Raw genomic sequence first — 13,979 nt, 5'->3', positions numbered from 1 at the left:
TGTTTGAAACAAGTATTTTTTGTTTGGCCTTCAACTTTATTTTGTCATGTGATGGCTCAAACATATACTGTTTGCATTTAATGCTATCTGTTCACTCTTTTGTAGGACATTTTACAAACAACAGATGAGCAGTTGATATGGAGATGCTTCTAGAAATCTGTGGGATGCAACTACAGAGTAGCTTTAAATACCTGGGTTTTTAAAAAAACCTTCTGCCTGCATGTGGAGAGGGAAAAAAAGTCTGAGCTTTCAAATCTTGGCTAACAATCAGAAACAACAACAAAGAGTTTTTGCTAACTTCAGTGTGTTTTTGTTAATCTCACAGCCAAAAGATGTATTTTGAAAACACAAAGGAACAAGTACTTCTGTGTTGCTGGTACACCTTGTCAAACATACCACAAAACAACCATTAGAACCAGATAAGGAAATTGCTATTCTTTTAATGGTGATTATGCAGCAACAAAATAAAAATGTTCTGTGTTATTTTTACATGGGAGAGAAAACTGCATAATCCTTGCAAATAGCAAGCAAAATTTGGCTTTTCTGCTTTGTCGTGTTTTGACAGGATATGACACAAACCTTACTTTTGCCAGGACAGGACCCCAAAAAAAAGTATTGCCTAGCAGAAGAAGAATGCATCAGAGTAATATTTTTAGCTGTTTACCAGGCACTGTTGAAAGTATAACTTGACGCCAGAAGTAAATTGAGCAATTGGTGTTATTCACTGAACTTCATGACTGCACTTAGCAGCAGCGTCTAATTCAGGACAGTATTTCAGCAGTATGTGTGCGTATGCTGGATCGCTTAACAGCATTCTCCTAGCACAGCCAAGCTTTGCATCTTGATTATATAGCTAGCAGTATATGCAGTAACATACAGTCTGACTTTCTACTTTTAGGGAGACCTTTTTACTGCTAAATTCATTCTTACTTTCCTCTTTGAGTTTTCCCTATTCAGTTACTAACATGGGAGGTGCATAGAGGCTGGTTAAACAGTCTCTTAGAGTAGCCCCCTCTAACCTGTTCGGTGATTGTTGCTTTTCCCATCTGTAGCTTGATGGAGTGTGTGTGACTGTATACAGACATATACATTGTATTTGCATATAATTCATGAGCATGGATGCATGTGTAATCTGCCACCCAGTAGCCTGTGATTTTAAAGGAACGGTGTTTGAAATAATACAGTGTGTTCTGGATACTATGTTCCAAAGGTAAGTAGAAAATTTATACAGAGAAAGTGGGTTTTGGAACAAAGTGTCCCTTTATGTTAACCACTGCTGATGCTTAATTACGGGACTTTCTAAACAGCCTATGGGTTAAATATCATAAAGTACAGTACATGCCAAGTGTTTATTGTATAACCAGTGCTCTAACAAAAGTGTGCTAATTGTTTGCATTGTGTGAGTTGCCTAGTACTGTATCACATTGTTTTAGAATTGTATGATCTCAGGCTTTGGGGAATACTCACAGTATTTTCTTTTCTATGTTTTATACAACACTGAACATGTCTTTAATTAACAGTTCTTCAGTGTTAAAACCCATCTGTATGATTTTAATCCTAGGCAAAAAGAGAGCAAAAGTTAATTTTTTGTTTGGAGGATCATTTTGCATTTAATGCTTTTATGTAGAGTTTTCGGAAAATGCATCTAATTGTTTTAATTGTTTATAAGAACACAATAATGTGTATAGTAGTCATTATACTGACGTGTGTATTCAGTCTAACTCCCCATTCTAAAACCCTTATCATGTATTGCTTGCAAACAAATGCTTCTAAGTCTCTGATATGATGTTTCATTGTAAATGTTAACTATAAATTCTGGGTTGCAGATATGCAGTTGCATGTTTTTGTTTGATTCTCCTCTCTGCTTCTCTCTTCCATGTTCTGCAATGCAGGAGCTTGAATAAAACTCGGATCAGATATTACAAAAGGCAAGATTCTTGCAAGTAACAAGAGATGGTCTGTCTTTTAATAATTGAGCAGAATTCATGTCCTCCTCCTGCCCTTTCTCCTCTTCTGATTTGAAAAATGCATAGAAATGTTAAAGTCTGATGTGATTGCTTGCGTAGACTGTAAGGAAGTGATGAGGTATGAATATGAGAGTTAAATTTTGGAATTGGGCCACTTGATTCCATGGTGTTCGTGACCTCCATTGGCAACAAGCTTATGGAATGCATAATCTGATGGGGTGAGGATTTGATCCTGAAAGGGGAGGGATCAAACAAACTTCCTTTCTTAGGCAGGCGTGTGGAAGAGAATTTAATTTTGCCACAGCACATTTTAGATATACCGATATGTGAATGTTTTGAAGGCTACCTGTGCTTTCTCATTTGCAGAAAATAATAATTTACTGCAACTGTGAAGTCCACAAGGTGTTGTGGTTAGTGAATTTCATCAGCTTAGTCCCCCTTATCACCTGATGGTGATATAGTAGCTTGTAGTCCTTGTTCTGTCTCTTAGCCTGAGCGCAGAGACATCCTTTTAGGGAAATGCCCACAGGATTTTAACCATTCTAAGGGCCTTAGAGAGTCTTGTAAGCAAACAAAATAATAACAACAGGAAACCTACTGCTAGCTGAAGGTAGTTTCTTTACCTTAAACAGTGCAGCAGCTTCAAGCAAATTACCGGCATCAAGTTTTGAAGGTCTTGCTCGTTTTTTCACTCAGACTCTATGCAGTCGTGGAAACTCTTTGTCATCAGCTACATCGCTCTTTGAGAGCTGTAAATGAAAGTAGATGTCTGTTGCTTTACTTAGTTGGGTTGTACTTGAGCTTTAGGCCATTTTTGCTCATCCTGACCTTACCCGTTTCTTTCTTTTAGTGTCTACGTTCTGTATATCCTCTAACTATATAACAGAAAGGCAACTTGGAATTTGAGGGAGAGGGACTAGTTTCGCACACTGCTGATTTAAGAACAAGTCTTACATGAGCATGAGCCATGTGCATGTGTCTTATTGGGAGAAATGCATGTTTATGTATTTCTTATTAAAAATATATGTGATTGTGCAAGTCCCATCAGCTTCAACATACTTAAGACACTGTTGAGGCTACGTTAACACTGAACAGTGAAATATGGTTTAGTGATGTCTAAATTATCAGGCTGAACTAATACTGGAAGAGAACCTGACTGTACTTAGCTAATTAGAGAAACTGGCTTGTTGGCTGGGAGCAGTGACATGTTAAGTTATGCTTTGGACCTCAGTATCTGTATGTTGCTGCATAGGGCCGTCTGGTTGTTCATAACTGATGTTTCTGTACTATGCTCTGTTGAATGGAAAAAGCATTTATTCTTAGCTAAAATATGGAGATAGGAGACATTGACAGCTTCACAATATGTACATATAAGTTTTAAAATACTTTTTTCTAATAGTAGAGGAAAGAGTTATCTTGAAACTGCATCCAGTTTGCAATGAAATTTTAATACTGTGAAATGAAAGTCTAGCAAATCAAGTTAGGGAAAATAAAAATTTTGGATTCTCCTATTTAAGTCATATGTTACATTTTGAATTATTTCCTAATGGCCATGGCATTAATTAAGCTAGTGATGTAATTTTTTTCTATATACTGCTTTTTAATGCACTTAGTAAATAGTACAACTTGTCATTTTGAGCAGAAATAAAGAATTACATTCTTCAATAATGAAAATAAGATGACACTTAAATGAATATTTAAAGACAATACATAAGCTTTTATCTCAAAAAGTGTTAAAAAGTAGTGTTTAAAAAAGTGTTAAAACAGTATCAATATGTAAATAGCGTTAGTAAAAATTACATTACTTATTTATATTTCCACATCAAAATGTAGTTACATATAACAGGACATAAATAATAATCCAAAGACGTTTCAACTTGCACAGCTTTTAACTCCCCTTTAGAAACATTGCATATTATTTTTTTAAAGTCTTAAAAATGCTACCATAAAATTAAGCTTTTTTGATATCTATTGGTTTGATCTGAAGAGTAATGAATAAGATATATCCAATACTTGACCTTCTCGCATTCTAAGCAAAGTTCAGACCAGACTCTCATGCAGCTTTTAAGCAAAACCACACAGGAAAAAAATCACCTGTGTAAATTTACAAATGTAATTTTCTACTATTTCTTTTATTATTTGATTTTTCTTCTGTATAAAAATGTACTTTGGTCATTTATTTATTGAAAAAATCCAGGACTCGGCTGTTATGCTCATTATGAGAAGGTTTCTAAAGGAAGAAATGAGGAAAAGCTGACAAGGGTACATGCAGTTCCCAGTGGCCTATCTACAGAAGGTGGAGTTGTAGCTATTTTGTATCTTCATTTATGCAGTCATGCAGTAGGAGAAGATAGCATCCTATTCAAACCAGTTGAAGTTGCATGGAAATCCCAAACATATGCATTTTTCTACATACATGGAAGTCTAAAAAAAAATTAGGTGGAAAAACTAGGATGTCATGTTTTAAATGAGGTTATTGATCGTATAGTGAGAATGTAAAATTTGTGGAAGGGAAGGCATCAATGTGGACAATGTTACTTCTGTATACTGTGTATTCTGATATATCCATGGAAGCCATTTAGGTGGAGGAGTGGTGATATGCATTTGAAAACCAAAGCAGAAAACAAGTCTTGGATTTGAATGAGATTAACAAATGACCATATAAATCAAGCTTAAACACACACACAAAAAAAAGCTTAATGACTGCATTTACAGGTCTAAATAAGAAACTATGGCACTAACGTTTTATTACTGTCCATCTGACCAGATGGTGACATGTGTGACATGCTAAGGAAGATCAGAGAGTCTGAACTGACAGGAAACACAATAGTAATGAAGGTTACTTTAATATGTTTTGGGTAAATGGCTATTGAGGATATGATCCTAAAACTAAATTGTTAGAAATCATTAATGGGCTGCCAACAGAAATTTCTGTGAACCCAGAACACAACCAACTCTTGAGTTGCTCGACTGCTGTGTAGGACCTGAATCGGTGTTAACTAAGCAAGATTTTCTAACTCTTGACCAGAGTACACATGGATAAGCAACAGCAGCTAGCTGTAGTTGCATACTCTAAAAATGGTGAAGGATATTAAAATGAAAAAAACTTGCTAGGAAGAATCTAAAGATGAGTCTAAAGAGTAAACTCCTTGTTTGCAGTGTGAAGTGAATGCAAAAGCACTTAACAGAAGAAAAAGTTTAGGAAGGTCAAAGGGAAGCAAGCTAAACAGCAGTGTGAGGGTGGATATTAAAAAGCAGGAAGGTGTTCTTCCAAAAACATAACCTGTGTCTGAGGAAGGTAGATGCAGGTCAGTAAAAGATTTTTTTTTTTTTTTTTTTTAGGAATAATTTGCTAGAGACATAAAAATTAGTTATAAAACTAGTGGATTGTCAAGGTGAAGGGGCAGTCAGGGAAGACAAGGCCACGGTTGAAGAACAAAAAGAATTTTTCTATATCTGCATTCACAAAAGAGTTCAGAAACATTCCTAAACTGTTTTTTACAGAGCACAAAGAGTTTTCTCAATGCTAATTACAATTTCTAAGCAAGAGAAGGTGTTACAGAATGAATCATGAGAATGACATGGTATTCACTCAACATTTTTAAAGGAACTCAGAAATGGAGTGAGCAAGCAAATGATTGCTCTAACTGGCAATATGCTGCTTAACAGTGTTTTTTTGCAAGAGGCTTGGTTTGTAGGGAATTTTAATTCTTGATATTCCCCTTGATTCACATTTAATCTGCTTGACTCTTCTGCTGGGTAAATGAATAGAAATTATAATTAAGAATACAATTACTGGATATGTAGATAAGTATAATATGCTGGAGAAAAGTAAAGATTGTGTTTGTAAAGAAGAACCATGTCTCTGCTGGAGTTCTTCTGAAGCATCAACAGTCATGCAAACAAGGGAATATTTGAAAAGAAAAATTAACTTACCTGCTAAAATTCAATGTTCCTTGAGTTATTGTAGACAAATTTAGAGTTGGGGTGTGTAGGATAGCTGATACCCATGAATTTATAAGTGCTAGTTTCTATGTGGTGACATAATAGAAATACGAAACTTTATAGTTAAGGGTGCATACTGGTTTGTTTGGTTGTTTTGGGTTTTTTTTTGACTGAATAGGAATACAATGGTTTGATTTTTTTTTTTAATAGGAGCTCAGACTTCTTATTTAGCTTAATTGCTGCCTTATTAACCTTATCAATTCAAGAAAGCTCGAGAAGTATTTTAGTAGCTTCCATATTGTAAGGCACTATGAAGTAAATAATAGTATTGATGTAATATTGACGTGTTTATGCTTTTAAAATAAACATTGCGGTGAGTAGGCTTCAAATCTTGTTGTAGTTACAGTGTTTACAGGTTTCAGAAGGACTATTTGGTTTATGTGCTGTTGATATTTTTTAAAGTAATCTTTGCAGCCAAGATCTGTATAACTGTTTTAAAATTATTTATAATTATGCCACTGCAGAATGTTACTGGTGGTTAGGTGTATTTGTGGAGCTAATGTTTTCTGAATGTACATTTTTCTGTAAATATATTTTGAAATGTCCTATAAATGTCAGTAAAAATAGGTAAAAAGTAGTAACTTTTAGTTTATCTTATATTCCATTATTTTGATCACCCTGTTCATTTGTAATAAGATACTCTTTTAAGAAAAAAGTACTACTTTTAGTTAGATACTCACAGACTTAACTCTTTTATGTGATTATTTTTTTTTAGGAAACTCTGAGCTGAAAGATAAAGAAGACCAGTTTGGAAGAACTCCACTTATGTACTGTGTATTGGCAGACAGGCTGGACTGTGCAGAGGCATTGCTGAAGGCTGGAGCCGATGTTAATAGAGCTGATCGTAGCCGAAGAACTGCTCTCCATCTTGCTGCACAAAAGGTAATTGTTGCAAGTGCTCAGCCATAGTATAAACTTGCAGTATTCACAACAGGTATAAAGGAGATTTTTCCTGTATTGAGTAAGCATGTGGTGTCTTTAGAGGTTTTCATTATTTTAGAGGCAAATAATGCTAGGAGTTTTTTAAAAACTTGGCCCATCCCAGAGTAAATCTTTGGAGCGTTATTTATCATTTTTTAGTGTTTTTACTGAGTGTATTTGTAGCTGTCTGCAGAGAGAGTATAATGCATTGCTGTTTTAAGAACTTGTACTTTCAAGGAAAAATAGCCCATGTCCATTTTGGGATAGCCAGTTCTAAGTAAAGACTAAATTTTGTACACTCTGATACTCCTTAGTGATCAGCTTACTGTGAATGTTGTTGTTTCAAATATAGGTATTTCATAAACGGAACAATGTCAGAGACTTAAAAAATTGCTGTAAGATACTATACTTGCCTGGTGTTCATACAAGCTTTAGATTTTATGACTTGATAGGCACATGAACATTTTAATCATATTAAAAACTTAATTTTAAAAATGACATTTTCCCCAGATTTTTAAAATACATTTTAGCATATTAAACCAATATAAATTAGTGTTTAAATCTTTCTCTGTATGTTCATATTGTGGATATTTGTATTGCGGGCAAGAGAGACTTTGCCTTGGCATAATATGCATTAACCACATGTGCTCTCCATTTCCTTTATGTCTTACTGCAATCATGAAAGGGCAGTTTGTACCATGTGATAACTTGGACCATTTTAGATGTGTTTTCAGTTGATAGTGCAGCTGAAAAAAAGGTACCGTCTTTACCTCATGCTGTTTTAGCAGATTTTATGCACCCACTTACTGTGTAATGTACTAGATAGATGTGATTCACCCCATAGCCACGTAAGTGCTTGTGCCGTCACAGTGCTGGGGTGGCAAAAAGTGGTCAGGACACAGCCCTTGCAGCTGCTTTCCATTTGGCTGACTTAGCCGTCCTGTAAAACTGCATTCTGTGTCTTCTGAGCAGTTACTCATTATTGATGTCAGCTTACAAAATTAACATTTTATGTGTGTAAAATTTTGTCTTCAGTGTTTCCTTATTAACATTTTAAGATCTGCATTTCTGTCATGAATGCCTTCTGCAAAATATATAAAATTAAAATTCAAACCAACTTCATGTTCCATGCAGTTTTGGCTGTTTAAATAATGTTTTGCATTCTTCTTATTCCTCTCTGATACTTTTGGCTTATAATCTCATTTTTTTTTTTTCCCAAAGTAAAAAAAAAAAAAATTTCTCAGTAACCAATACTGAAAGTTGACTTTCAGACAGAAAAAGAAAAATGCTGGGAGATCACCCATTTCCAAATTTTTATTGTCAGTGTTGGTTAATCATGAATCTACATATTTACCAGGGCCACTGTATAGTTTTTGTTGTTTTCAAGCTTGTGAGTCAGTCACTGTCATGCACTTCATCAAAAACAGGTTTACATGACTTTCTAAATCTCTCTTCATTTCTAGTCATGGGTATAAGTTGTTTAGAATGACAGTGCTTGGAGATTCAGATTCCTAAATTGCACTTGAGTTGCATACTAATTTTCATTTTCTTTGGAGAGAGAAGTTAGAGATTAATGCACAGACCTTTACGTGCAACCAGTGAAGAGGCAGGAAAGAGATGACACTTTTCCACACACATGTTCTCAACTCAAGCAGATGGATGTGAAATGAAGTAAGGTTTCCTGAGTAGGAACCTTCCTCTCTAGGTACTAGAATTACTTTTGCCATTTTTTTGCTGTCTCTTGAGAGTGCTTTTGGAACACCTTACGCATCAGATCACAACAGATGTCCTGAGGGCTAGAGTTTGTTGCCAGAATATTTGAGTCTCTTTAGGTTGTTATTCTACAGGCTTCCTTTACATGTCCCTTCACAAGTGTTCCTCTGAAACAGTCTTGCAGTTGATTTGACAAAAAATGGTCTCTGCTATATTTCAGAGCCACAGAACTGTCTCAGAGGCAAAGAGTTTGTGAGAAGATACTCTTCTAATGCCAAACAGAAAGAATGATTTAGCCATCTTGGACAGAAGTAAGCTGAATGTCTTCATTCATGTGTTTAGATTCAAGATGGTGACTCTCCCATTAGTAATCCTGGTTATCGAAGGAAAAGTTGGTTTCATTCTCTGCAGGATGCAGAGAATCTTGCAATACTTCTTTCCCTCAGTATCAGCTAAAACTGCAGCCAATGTAAGGTTCTTTGTTTTCTCTCCAGCATCAAATAACTGTGCTAAGGTATTGGTAGAAATGCCTGCTCACTTGAGATGAAACTGTTCCGTTTTTCTGTCTGGACATGTCACTGATAAAAGGACTGCCAGTTCACATCTTTCAGTCCTAGTAAAATAGCTTGTATGGTTTTCTTAATCCCTGTTACAGAACAAACATTCAGAAATGTGGCATAGCCCAGAATTCAGTCATAAATCATTAGTATTAAGTAAAATGAATTAGGACTGTAATTGCCTTTTGTCTCTAGGATGGATTTCTGGTTGGATAGGACTTAAATGAACAGCTGTAACATTATTCAATTAACGCTTGCATAACTAGCTTCTGACTGCACCTGTGTGATTTACAAACCTGGTTATACTCGGTGGGTGTGTGTATACATACACATATGTACATACTAGCTCTCTATTATTTTTTATTTTTATTTTTAACTTCTACCTCTCTGCAAGTTTTATACTTCCAGCTATTTTCTGCAGAATAACAGACTTTTGCTCCTGTCATGTTTTTTATTATTGTTGCATAAGGATTTTATTTTGTAAAAGCATTTCTTCCAGTCCTTCAAAATGCTAACAATCACATCCAGTGTTCAAAATTCAAATTCTCATTTGTTGATAATACAGAGTTCTTCCTAAATTACTGCTAAAGATTACAGCCTTACCCATATGGTCATGCAAAACATTATCTGACACGACAGTCTCACAGTAGTTTCTTAATCCTTCATCTTTTCGTAATGGCACCTCTAACTCCTTTTTAAGGAATTACTTTGTTACTTGCGGTTGTGTAGTTGATCTCCTCCCAGGTATTCTGGTGCACTCAAGTTGCTTCTTGTCCCACAAGTGTCCTAGAAGCCATCTATCAGAACTGTGAGTTGTCAAAATAGCTCTATTTTGCTTTGGATATCAATAAACAGTATCAAAATTTCTGTATTTGATATAAATGCTGTTCATGGTCTCTATCAAAAATATTTCTGATAGCATAGCAAGGCAGACTGACCCATGCTATTCCATGTTCTTTCAGTTCCAAGGGTTTCAACATAGGTAAAAAGTGAAGGTGATTTGATGATTTCAGTAACCCTGTGTAATGCAGTTTTTATATCTTGGTCATCATTACCAGTTAATGAGGAAACTGAGGTCTCAGAACTTAAAGTTGTTATGTCATCCTTGTCTTGCCATGCTTCATCCAAATGGCTTTTGTCACTGGCGCATGTCTACAAAACAGTAGTTACCTGGAAAGATGTATCGGGTTCTCAACAAAGGGTTCTCGTAACCTCTGTGTCTCAGACTTCATTAATGACATTCTGGGCTATTTGCAAGAAGTAAGAGTTAGGATATTCCCTTACTTATTGGTCCACCTAGCCACCTTTCTTTGATAGCAGATTAAGCTTAAGTGTTCTCACAGCTTTCTTTGCAGAAAGTTCCTGAAGTTAATAATGTAGGGTTAGAAATTTCAGCTGTTAATGTTACTTGAAATAGCAATGCTTTTTGAAAACAACTGTGGTTATATGTTGATATGATAACCTTTGATGAGTGGTTGCTTAATGTTAATAATTATGTTCTTAATGGTAAGTTTTCCATTTGGTGATAGACATCCTTTGTATTACAGCTTTTAAGCTTTACACATCTGTTGGTCTAAAAAAGATTTTTAGCATGAATAGGTGTTAGAAAGTTAAACTCTTTGCTTAAATGTAACAAATACATCTTTTCTCTTAATGGAAAATATTAAAAATATACTACAATGCAATGTGAGACGATGGGGTGAGAATAATCTCATGTAACTGTAGAAATTTACATTGCAGACATCTACATCTGAGGTAGTCATCTAGATTACTTTTAAAGTTAACGCGCTTTAGGGTCCAGTTCATTCACCCTAAAGTATAGATAAGTACCTTAGGACACACTGACTAGCTGAGTCATCCTTTTAGACTGATGCAGGTTTTGATGTCGATGTCTAAATTGTGACAAATGAATCTCACCCAAGGCATACATTTTTTTAGCAAGTCATCTTTTTTGAATCTTCATTGACATGATCTTTTGTAGTATCTGTCTTTTCTTCATCAGCCTTATGATGGAGATGTTTCAGTCTTTGTAGGCAGAAGGCCATGTAAATGAAGTTACTTGTTTTTTATTCTTGGGTTTCCTTCTGTTCCACTATAAAGATAGAATGTTTTGGTCTCTTTTGTTAAATGGACAGGTGTCCTAAGCAATTTTGAAAGGGTGCACACCCTTAAAAAAAAAAAAAGAAGAAAAAAGAAAAAAGGTCAAGTCGTTAACTTCAGAAAATTTAAATCGAAAAACAATCGAACAAAAAAAAGACCCCCAAAACCTAAACCCACCAGAAAATTATACAAATTATTGCAGGAGTGCACCTGTGAAGATTGTCATAGGAGTTTCAGAGGACAATGTTGACTTCATGAACATGGATGTAATTTAGTGGGAGCTGAAACAGCGACTGATTGCAACAGAAGTAAAATCATTAACATAATTTGCCAGTGATTTCACACTAAGGAATTGTATTACTATGTGGGTACAGATCGTTTAAGCTGGTAGAACTTAGATTATTGTGAAATAAACATGCTGTGGAGACAGATATGAGTACTGGGATTGCAGTTTTAACTACAGACGTTCATTTTCACTTGTAAGCATTCCGGTAGCAATTTGCTTCTAGTCTTAAATTGCAACTTGCTTAAACACCCACATGTGATGCTTCTGAACAGAAATGTTTCTACATACCCAAATTACCTTTATATGATTTTTTCATTTATCTTCCATTAAGTAATTCTAGTTTAATATAAGGAGAAAACCAGGCCTGCTTCTTTCAGAATTTCTCACAGGGGATGCTCACTTATTAGCAATCTGTTTACTCTGGGGAAGTAGCAATCTCTATGAATACCCTAAGCACAGCCTTTTGTGTTAACAGGGATAGAAGAAAAAATTCAATAGTTTTGTTGTTGATGCTAATAATATGCACTTAAAATAATCTATCAGGATGCTTAACTGTCAGGAGGATATTAATTTTGGCTTCAGGAAGATTAATACCACCCCAGTGGGAAAATGTGGCTTTCATTATCTAGAAGCATTAAATATTCTGTAGCTTATATTAATTCTTTGCTGACACAGTTATTGATAAATAACAGTGCATCCAGGATGCAGTTAGGAATTCTGTGTAAAGTAGGAGGGTATATTTTAATGATCTTTAATTTTTCTTAAACTAGAAAAAATGGTTGTTCCTTTATACCCACCAGTAACCATACAGGTAAAGGAAGGAAGTAAGAAAAGACAGCCTGTGGCAAGCATAAGACATGGCAGAAAATTAGAAACAGGAGGTAGTCTTTAGTTCACTTACTTTATGAAAGCTTATTTCCAAGTCTTATCTAATGAGTAAATTCAAGGTAGTCCAGAAGGTAAAACTCTGGAAGTACTGTTCTACAAGTCAGGTTTCAGTTGCACAGCAGATACTAAGGCATCTGACTCTGATTTCTCACTGGTTTTCTGTTAGTATGAAATCACATTTTAAGACAAGGTTATGCAAAAATTTACATGCCAAAGTAGTTCTTTTGACTTCAAGTTCAAGATCAGAATTTCAGAGTAGCTAAAGATCAGACTCTGTCTCTATACACACTGCACTGATAAATATGGTATGAATTTCTAGAGGCTATGGCACATGTAAAATTGACTTTTAAATTATTTTAGTAACTGTTGGGTTACTAAACTTACTCACTCTAATAAAATGTGTTTGAAAATATTGCTTGCAATTTGTGGCTGCCTCCCTGAATATACCTACTTTCCAGCAGTCATTTTGAGCATCAAAGGAATTATAGCACGGCTAAACAGAAAACATAGTGTCTGTTATTGTCTTTCGGTAGGATTGGATTGTGAAAGAGAACAAATAAAGCTGGCTGAGGCACTAAAATGCATTAAACTATAAATATCTGACAAGTTTGCTCTATAGCCTGCTGTAGACAGAATGCTTCTATCTACTTCCACTCATAATAGCAAAATACTATTTTTCCCCATTTAGAATAGTAGAAGCAAAAGTTGAAGGTAGATGGGGAAGGTTTAAAGAGAGGGTTTGCAGCAGGAGCACTTCTGGCATATTTAGGCAAATACTACATAGTAGAGTATATTTGTGTGGAAAGGGATGGACCAAGTGTAGTGCCTTCTCTTTTACATGCACATGAAGTGGTGATCTCCAGTTGCCTGGGGCAGTTGATGACTGGCAGCCATCATTGTTGCATCCATATTTTGAAGGATTTCATTTTAATTGTGAGGGTTACAAACCTAATTTAAAGGAAGAAATACATCTAAGGTTTTTGTGAAGATTAATGGATTAGCTCTTGCTATGTATAAAGGATGTTCAGATACGATTCTCAGGGAGGTGCATTTCCTGGAACACAACTTGAAAAACATAGCGGTATGTGGTATCAAAAACAGGTTTTTATCACTGTAAATAAACATATATCTACTAAATGGTACACTACAGTATTTGAAAATTAAAATATTTTCCACCTCTTTGCAGTGATTTATTATATTTGGAGTACATTTTAGAGCAGTATAATAATAATAATAAATTTATTCCTAGAAATATTATTTACAATTTCAACTTTTCAGTTTTTTTACTGGTTTGCTTGAGTTTGAGACCCAACTTACCTAAATGTTCTGTAGGTTCAGTTTTTCTTTGGGCAATAGTAATCTGAAGGGATCTGTTTGCCAAACTATTAATTTAAATACCTATATTTTGCGGTAAGACTCTACTGAAATGCCCATCTTTTGAAGAGTTTAATCATCTGTGTCTGATTGAAATGATTAATAAATATGTGTTCATCCCCAAGAGTATTTTGTAAACCTAAGACATTAAAGTGGTCTGAGGACAAA

At 35.1% G+C, this 13,979-nt stretch overlaps 1 protein-coding gene across 3 annotated transcripts in view; it reads left to right on the top strand.

Annotated features, from left to right (window-relative positions):
* Positions 1-13,979, top strand: part of INVS (inversin) — a 97,944-nt gene that overhangs the window by 7,108 nt on the left and 76,857 nt on the right. For all 3 annotated transcript variants that reach the window (XM_052788568.1, XM_052788569.1, XM_052788567.1), the window contains one exon: positions 6,688-6,854. In XM_052788568.1, the coding sequence (XP_052644528.1) occupies positions 6,688-6,854 (167 nt within the window). The remainder of the gene's footprint in view (positions 1-6,687; positions 6,855-13,979) is intronic.

Source organism: Harpia harpyja, chromosome 5 (assembly GCF_026419915.1).
Source record: "Harpia harpyja isolate bHarHar1 chromosome 5, bHarHar1 primary haplotype, whole genome shotgun sequence".
NCBI classification, from domain to species: Eukaryota; Metazoa; Chordata; class Aves; order Accipitriformes; family Accipitridae; genus Harpia; species Harpia harpyja.
The sequence above is the reverse complement of the archived record's forward strand: the minus strand, read 5'-3'. Positions and strand labels throughout refer to the sequence as shown.